Raw genomic sequence first — 8,740 nt, 5'->3', positions numbered from 1 at the left:
CTCGCCCGGGTTCAGCCACGCGGATCGAGCCGGCTGCCGGGCGAGGCCTACGAACATGCTGACGAGGCACGAGGCACGAGGCGGGCGAGAGCGTTGACAACAGTGACCGGCCGTTCTGGCCCGAGACTGGCGGCAGGAGCGGCACGCGGCGGCGTGGTGAGAGCGCGGCGACACGCGCGGAGCGGTATGATTGCCGTTGTTCCGACACGCGAGAGGTATTCACACCCCAACTCTAACCTCTTTCTTCTTCAATCCCTCGCCGCCTCCCCTCCATCCCAATCTCCCTCTCACTCAGCTCTCTCTCCAACGGGCAAGGAAACACGGTGACAGCGCGTGATGGCGCGACTGCCCGGCGAGCCTGGCGGAGCTCGACGCCTCGGCACATGCTCCACCTGAGCTTCTGAGCTCGGCGGCCATTGGCGCTCTTCTCCTCCAGATCGACAGCCTGCACCAGCAAAGCATCTTCTCCTTCCTTTTTTATTTTTCCACCGAAGCAACAAAAGCTTCATCGATTCCCTTTGCTCCGGACCTCCAATCGCATTCCAATCCAATATGTAGCAGCTGCCCTTAAATCCTCTTTACTCCTCATGCCGCATCTATGTTTTTTCCCCACCGTGCAGGAGCAACAGCAGCAAAGAAAGGCCGCCGCTTCTCCCCACCGTCTCCCTCAAATCAATATCGATAGCCTTTCTTCTTCCACTGGAAGCCCCTCTGCACCTCAGCACCTCATCCAGCCACCTCTCCAGTTCACCAGCACTCGCCCGTGCTCCCTGTTTTTGGCATAGACACTTCCATCGACGATGCCCTCAACGTGTTCGATGAAATGGGCACAAGGTATACTTGTCTTTCTGTTTTTTCCTCTTTCAATTTTGCTTACTGATTTTGTACAGTCCCCATATCTATAAGTTGTGCTTGGCATATTCAGATTCAAAGGAGAGTAGAGAGATTGACATGGTGTTCTCGACTTCTTGCCCTAGAGATACTTCGTTTAGCATTCATGTGCTGGTTCTTTACCGTTAGGTTATCAGTGGACTATTTCTTTATCACCCTGCTGTCAATATGCTATATTTGCTAGGTACGGGTTCCTAAACATACACTCCATTTCAGTTTTGATATATGTTTTAGTGCATTATTTAACTACTCATCAAAATCCCCACTACAGTCAGACTAATGTATGTGTACCTTGTTGCTAAAATTATTCCTTTCCAAGCTTGCCTTCTAGATTTCTAGGTTTACTGGGCCAAAGGAAAAAGAAAGAAAATACAGTATAAATCAAATGTGCATATATATATATATATCATGGTGTCTTGTGTAAGTGGCAGAAACATAGAGCCAACCAAATAAAAATCCTATTTTCTGTATATGAATTCGTTTCAAAAACACACGCCCTGGGGTATTTGCATTTTTGTTCAGAGCAGAAAAGGACATTCAACCAGCCAAAAAAAATATATTTGCTCAATCTGAGTGTTCTTCCATCCACACTTGTCAACCATGATCAATTATAAGGTATTGCAAGGTTAAACATTCCTGAGTATATGACTGGAAGGATAAAGATTATTTCTTATAGTCAGTTTCTGAAAGTGGTGTTCCAGTTAGCAATTGGTCCATGGCAAAATAGCAACACGGGTAATAAGGCAACAGCAGTGGGGAATCGAATTAATGTGAGAAAAGAGGGACGCCTGACTCACCTGAAGAAACCTGCCGCTCCAGGGAAGGAGCGGCGAGCTGACGCTGAGGAGATTGGATCCCTCCTTGGATTGATAGCCATCATATGGACCAACCTCTGACGAGAAAACATCCTGAAGATCGAAATTGAACATGGGAAAATCAGACATCGAGGAATCAAATGGGGAACATGGAAAAGAATCATGCTACTATGAGAATGCAACAATCTACGACCAACAGTGCTCTACTATATTAACAAATCATCGGTACCAACGCAGGGAATCAATCAAAATCAACAGATCGTACAGGAGAAGAATAGAGGGCACCTTGCGCTTGGGGGAGAATTAGAGCTCATAAAATCTGAAGAAATCCATGGCGAAGGGGACGGAGAGGAAGCTGCCGCTACCAATGAAGAACGCCACAAATGCGATTCCATTGCAGACAATCAGGATCAGAAGGGGGAAGTGGAAGGAAATCGGAGGATTTTGCAGGAAAAGAAAGTGTATGAACCTGCTGCGGAAGCTCGCTCAGCACCTGAGCGGAAGGCAGGCCGGAGGAGGATCTGGTCGGCATGTAATCTCTTGGGGGCGACGGTGGAACGGCGACGGGAGGAGTGACGGCTATGGTTCTTATAGTTATCATTGTCACAACACTGTCTATTGGCGGGGAGCACTTCATGTCAATTGCCAAACCAACTTTGTTATGAGGTACCTGCTCACCCCACTTTATTCTATGAACATCTCCCTTCATGAAAAGGCTGTTTAATGCTATTGTTTATTAAGATTTCTCTTTTATTTCATTCTTGCAGAATATCACTGTTAGATGGTAAGTACCAGGTAATTAAACCACCAGCAGGTATTGAGCTGACACCAGATCCAAAGCTTTATCTGGGAAGATCACAGAAGGGGGTTTACTGTGCATTGGATGATTATTATGTTTATATTCTGGATGTATCATATGGCAAGATGGAGTGGGTTCGAAAGGCTAGTATTGTCCTCAGACATAGACAAACTGATGCTAGACCTAAACCTTGGACCTTACAAGGTCGTAATGATGAGATGATAATGGAGCAAAATTTTGAATTGGGTTTTGCCAAGAACAATGCCGTTGAAACCGAAGAATGGGACTCTGACGATGACAATGTTATTGGCACCAGAGATTGGGATGATAGTAATTTAGGTTTAGGTGGTGATATTACTTTCCTTGGATTTCATCCTTACAAGGAGGTTGTCTTCTTAAGTGAAGGATTGAGCACAGGACTGGCCTACCACTAAAATACCTCAAAGGTTCAAGACTTAGGCAACCTCTACCCAACACATTATGGCAATATGGGTATCCAGCCATCCGCGAGCCCCTTCTCATATTCGGAACTTTATAGTTTGGAATTTTCATTTTGATGATTACGATATAATGTTGCTGTTATTCAGGACATGGAGTGAAGTACCTTTTCAGGGCCCACAACGGCAAGCACTCAGAACTGTTGTTTATTTGGTACGAAATTCTGAAGGCTGGAAGTCACTTACAAATTGCCATTGCCTATGGAAGCTATCATGCTTTCTGGTGTTTGCTTGAACTGTTTGCACACATGCTTAATGTTTTACTTCATAACAATCTATATTCCAAAGGTAGACATAACTGAGATTGCATTTCATATATGTTTTCTTCGGTGAGTGTTGTGCCAGGAGGTTGATCCTCTGCAATAAGCTGTACGTGGTATCACAGTTGAAATACAGAAAACACTCGCCACATTTACAGCAAACATAACAAGATACCTACCTAATGAGCTAGGCTCAAGCTACTAGCCCCATGGCTAGCTAATCTGTAAACTCAAGTGCAGTGGCTTCGTTGGCAACTTGACTTGAACTTCATTCAGCCTGATCAGAACCCTCATCCCCAAAAACTTGCAAGACCACCAAGTCCCCATCACAGAGCTTACTCGTCACTACATGCAGATGGACAGATTTAGCCTATTTCACAGTTTCTCCAGAAGATATGCATTTCTGTTTTTCTTTTTCAGCTCGATCAAGCCTCAAGGTCAAGGAACACAGCAGCCAATGCAAGCTCACACAAAGTAGCCCAGAGCAACCAGTTCCCACCTAACAGGCACCAAATCACCTTTGCAACACCTCATGGCTTTCACAGGGCACCGCATTTTTCTCATTCACTTTGCATATATATATATATATATACACACACACACACACACACACACACACACACACACATGGGATTTCATGCTGCAGCTTAGAGTGCTGCACAAGCCTCACACCAAAATCCAACGCAAGCCATGAGGGGTTTTCAACTGCTGGTCCTAGTGGCCTTGCTTATTGGGGAGTTGCACTGCGCAAGAACAGCAGCACCACCAGCAGATGCCCCAGCAACATCACCACAATCTCCCGAGCCACCACCAGCAGATCAGCAAGCCCCACCACAGGCGCCGGGGCCATCGCCTCCGCCGCCACGGCGACGGGGATCGCCACATCGACGACCAACAGCACCACCTACGCAGGATCCGGCACCACCGAAGCAGGAACCACCGGAACCAGCACCGCCGCGGCTGGTTGTGCCACCAGAGGACTCTCCTGCGCCGACACCACCCGGAATGATCAACCACACTACGGGTTGCACCACTCTCCTTGTACTTGGGGACTCAACAGTGGACCCTGGAAACAACAACCACCTGCCCACCACAGCCAGGGCAAATTTCTTGCCCTACGGCTTGAACTTCTACGGGCGCAGGCCCACTGGCAGATTCACCAATGGCCGGTTAGCCACAGATATGTTAGGTAACAAAACGCATCTCTGCATCTGCTCTTGCCTACGATACTATTTCTTCTTTGATTCACAACATGGAGTAGATATGCATAGTGGCACAACAAAATCAAGCACACGCAGTAGGCACCTTTCATCAGAATCTATATATATATTTATATGCAGCAGGGAAACAGCTACAACCTCTAGGATAAAGGAAGCAAAACTATGAACGGTAATTCTACAAAACCATGCATGCATTCATATCCCTCCTCTGGATAGCTCAGGGGATATATGCTCTGCCTGAACAAAGAAGCATACAGGAAAAAAAACGTATTGTCCTAGTTCCAAGGCGCCTACTTTTAGGAATACTTAACTGCGAGCTTTGATGTCATATATGCAGCGGAGAAGCTAGGTATAGCGAGAACTATTCCAGGCTTCTTTGACCCAAGCCTGAGGCTGGCCCAGCTCAGGAGGGGTGTGAGCTTTGCATCGGGAGGCTCTGGATACGACGACAGCACTGCCAACAGAATAGTATGTCATCATAATACAATGCAAATGCAATAAGATCCATCTTAACAGATTTGTAAATTCCAACCAAGTGTGTTGCATGATTAAAACAAAAATAATTGATTCATTCTTTTCACTGGTAAAGCTATGATAGAATTGATGAATAACAAAATCAAATCGGGTTATTCAAGTGTTATTACTTATTACAGTCACATAGATACAGTAGATGAGGCAATAGAGCAGATTTTCTTAGATGTTCATGTTATACATAGTAGTGTGAGCAAGGTTACTTTTGAGGTTCTGAACTACTAACCAGCTAAGGTTCCTACTTATAGAATGTGGTATCATTCTCTGCACAACTGCACAACCTTTTCCGTTACAAGCTACTCATCCGAACATTGCTTGGACCAAGAAGAGCAGAGCGACTTATTAACAGGGCTACCTTTGTGATAAGCTCTGGTACAAATGATATGCTTTCTGTCTATATTGCATCAAATCGATCGAATGCAATTAGTATGGAAATGTACGAGAATCACCTGATAGCACATGTTGCAAATTACACCCAGGTATGCATTTCCCTTTTCAAACAAGCATCTGGTATATATGTTCTCCGCTATAATTTGCAGCGCATATTTACCATATGTCTCAGGCTATGATAATGCTTGGAGGAAGGAGATTTGTTTTTGTTGGATTGCCCCCGATGGGTTGCTTGCCAATTGCCCGAACTTTGGTCGGCACAGGATCGGACAGATGTGATGAGACACTAAATCAGCTTGCAACTTCGTTCAACTCGAAGCTAGTTCAACTGTTGAGTTTAATAAATTATCAGCGTCAAATTAGAACTTCGTACATAGATACGTATACAACTATACATGACGCAACAGTGGATCCTAAGACCTTTGGTACGCATCATTTCCCTTTCTAGCAGGCACAAGAAGTAATCTTTTTATGGCCTAGCTATCTGATTGTTTGTGTTTTTGGAATGGTAGGCCTAACAGAAGTATCAAGAGGGTGCTGCGGATCAGGGGTAATTGAAGTTGGGCAAACGTGCCGAGGGCGAAGAACATGTGGAGACCCCAGCAGGTACTTATACTGGGATGCTGTCCATCCAACAGAGAGGACAAACCAACATTTCGCGAATGTGATGATGGATTCTATTAGAGAACTCTATAGCTAGGCTGAGTGAAGAGAGGGCCATGATTTGGAGTCACAGCTTCATCAGACTCAGACATGAAGGGGCGGGATTATCGGAGTCATGTGTATCCAAATGTACTAGAGTTAATATATAGCTGAATTTGAATGGCACTTGTGGCCATCTGTATCAACAAACCGTATTGTGATGTTGATGATGAATAGATAGGATTAGTGATATCTTACTAGAAATGTGCATGGCTATGTATGGAATCGCATCAGAAGCCACCTCTTGCTTTCCTGGAACGAGCACCCCAGTGTAGTAAGCGAGAGGAATAACGATTAAGTTAAGACGAGGGCAGTTACCATTGCCATCTTATGGCTATATCCTTTGGTTTCCGCCACGGATGTATGTGATCTGCCGGACTCCGGAACAGAGAGCTGCCAGCTGGAAGTGGGTGGAGTGGCGGACAGGACAGACGGACGTCTTGGTTTCAAGCCAGCCTCTGGCAGTTCCTGGTCACTCCAAAGAATCTGTGTATTTTGATCCACAGAGGGGGGGGGGGGGGGGGGGTGGGTGGGAGAGAGAGAGATCAGTCTCAGCAAGCCAACCAGCCTACTACAGGATGATGCATAGATTGCAGATCATTCCCTCTGCTCGTGTTAGCATCACACAGGCAGGTGTTCATCAGGATTCAAGCAATCAATGCTCCCTACAGCCCTCTCTGCAAGGACAACAACATAAGGGCAACAAACCAAACAAACAAGCCAGAAAACAAGGTGCACAACATGCAGATTGTTGATGCTAGTGAGAGCAACACCTCAACACATCAAAAGATCACCACATCCATTATCCTCACACATCTTCATCACCTGGTAGGACGGCACATCAAAAGATCACCACATCCATTATCATCACACATCTTCATCACCTGGTAGGACGGAACCTGGTAGGACGGAACCGTTCCATAACGGAACCGTTCTAGTTTTTTATTTGGTTCGAGAATCAAGTGGAACGGAATGGTTCCATTTCTTGTTTGGTTTGAGAATCAGGTGGTACAATCACCTTAGCTGTACCTTGGGTGAGCTTACTACCATATTGGTAATCACATACTCCGTACAAACATAAACTAAACATTGACACAAGTATAATAACACATACAAATAAGTCCAAATTTAAAAGGCACATATGCCCACTTAATTAAAAAGTACATAGGTCCAAAAAGTACATAGATCACTTAATTAATAGTACATAGGTCTACTTAATTAAAAGTACATAGATCCATATTAGAGGAAGATACACAAGCAATCAACTAGAAGTTCGCATTAATAAACATGGTCATCCAACTGATCTTGTACAACAGTGGCAAGTCGGCAAACGCCCTAGCAATATCAAGATTAGCCACCAAGTGAGCATAGTACCTTGACTTGTCTTGAATCTCAAAACCTGGAAGATTGTCCACAATGCTAAACAATCCTTCCGGTAAAGCACGGTTTGCTACAGCAGCTTCCTTGATGGCGTTGGTTAATGTTTGAGTGCTATGCTCCAAAACTCCAGCCAAACTCTCGTTTGCAGCCTCCACAACCTTGGCTTTCTTGTATGGTCTAGTGGCAGCACTACATGATGCCCCATTGGCATCATTTACATCACTTTATGCCTGTCCATTAGTCATCGCTGTAGCAGCCCCATTGTCATCATTTTCAGCAGTGCAGTCCGCATCTACACCAAGGGGTTCATTTGAGCTCTTTGCAAACTGCCCTGTAGCAACACTATTGCCAAATATTGTTGCTAGATTCCCATAGTAAGGCAAAAGCTTGTTAATGTATTCATCATCACCCTTGTTTTTAGGATTCTATCAATAAACAAAATATTTATTAGAAGATGACAGCAACAATATATGCAATTATAATAGAAGATGGCAGCAACAATATATGCAATTATAATAGAAGATGGCAGCAACATTTTTACCTCAAAATGGTTCCGGTAGTGCTCATGATCAAGAGAAATAATGTATTGATCTTCATCCCAAAGTGCACCACTCAAACTCCTAAGTTGGTTGATTTTGACATACCTTCTCCTCAATGTCTTCAAGTGATTACCAATATGATCACCTGTCCTATTAAGTTTAAACTTTTCATTCAAAGCCTCTGTCGGTGTTTAACCGGCTGCCCACCGAGGGATATACCCAAGGTGGTAAGTTTTGGGTGAGGAGACGCCGAGATCAGGAACTCGAAGGTGCAAGGAACACAAGACTTAGACAGGTTCGGGCCGCACGGAGCGTAACACCCTACGTCCTGTATGGTGGTTTATATTCCCTTTGATGTAAAATGACCTAATGATCTTCTGTTTTGAGAGGGGTCCCTGACCTCCCTTATATATCCGAGAGGTCAGAGTTACAAAGATGCTAACCAACCTCCGTCAAGGGATCATACCAGAGCATATCTCGAGTAGATCCTCTCCGTGTTGGTTAGCTCTATCTCCTATTTAAACGGGATAAACAAGAGATAAAGGAAATGAATAAGAGATAAGACGGGCTTAATCTCTTAGACTACGTAATGTGCCCAGCCCGGTGGCCCCAGGTCTGACAAGCCCCCGAGCTCTTCGTAGCTGAGTACCGCAGGCTTATCGAGTACTTTCGAAGCAGTCTTCGACTTCTTCTGAAGCTTCATCTTGAAGTCCTTC

At 44.9% G+C, this 8,740-nt stretch overlaps 1 protein-coding gene, 2 long non-coding RNA genes and 1 pseudogene across 3 annotated transcripts; 2 read left to right on the top strand and 2 right to left on the bottom strand.

Annotated features, from left to right (window-relative positions):
• Positions 1 to 228: 228 nt before the first annotated feature.
• Positions 229 to 3,843, top strand: LOC112889413 (annotated as a pseudogene).
• A 78-nt stretch (positions 3,844 to 3,921) lies between these two features.
• LOC112889414 (GDSL esterase/lipase At5g45950-like) lies at positions 3,922 to 6,275 on the top strand. Its single transcript, XM_025956032.1, has 5 exons — positions 3,922 to 4,451; positions 4,820 to 4,950; positions 5,262 to 5,492; positions 5,576 to 5,828; positions 5,916 to 6,275. The coding sequence occupies exons 1-5, from the start codon at positions 3,953 to 3,955 to the stop codon at positions 6,101 to 6,103; spliced, it is 1,302 nt and encodes a 433-aa protein (XP_025811817.1). The 5' UTR covers positions 3,922 to 3,952; the 3' UTR covers positions 6,104 to 6,275.
• Positions 4,805 to 6,607, bottom strand: LOC112889415. Its single transcript, XR_003228098.1, has 3 exons — positions 6,424 to 6,607; positions 6,304 to 6,357; positions 4,805 to 4,936 (listed from the first exon to the last, which is right to left on the bottom strand). It is a non-coding gene; the product is annotated as an uncharacterized LOC112889415 (long non-coding RNA).
• A 606-nt stretch (positions 6,608 to 7,213) lies between these two features.
• Positions 7,214 to 8,163, bottom strand: LOC112891005. The gene is made up of 2 exons (XR_003228389.1): positions 8,027 to 8,163; positions 7,214 to 7,440 (listed from the first exon to the last, which is right to left on the bottom strand). It is a non-coding gene; the product is annotated as an uncharacterized LOC112891005 (long non-coding RNA).
• Between the last annotated feature and the right edge of the window lie 577 nt (positions 8,164 to 8,740).

The sequence above is a fragment of the Panicum hallii genome, chromosome 4, assembly GCF_002211085.1.
Source record: "Panicum hallii strain FIL2 chromosome 4, PHallii_v3.1, whole genome shotgun sequence".
In the NCBI taxonomy this organism is placed as follows: Eukaryota; Viridiplantae; Streptophyta; class Magnoliopsida; order Poales; family Poaceae; genus Panicum; species Panicum hallii.
The sequence above is the reverse complement of the archived record's forward strand: the minus strand, read 5'-3'. Positions and strand labels throughout refer to the sequence as shown.

Coding starts and splice junctions, on each gene's coding strand:
- LOC112889414 (XM_025956032.1), top strand. CDS start 3,953: ATGAGGGGTTTTCAACTGCTGGTCCTAGTGGCCTTGCTTATTGGGGAG. Junction 5,493..5,575: donor ATGTTGCAAATTACACCCAG/GTATGCATTTCC, acceptor CATATGTCTCAG/GCTATGATAATGCTTGGAGG. Junction 5,829..5,915: donor AGTGGATCCTAAGACCTTTG/GTACGCATCATT, acceptor TTGGAATGGTAG/GCCTAACAGAAGTATCAAGA.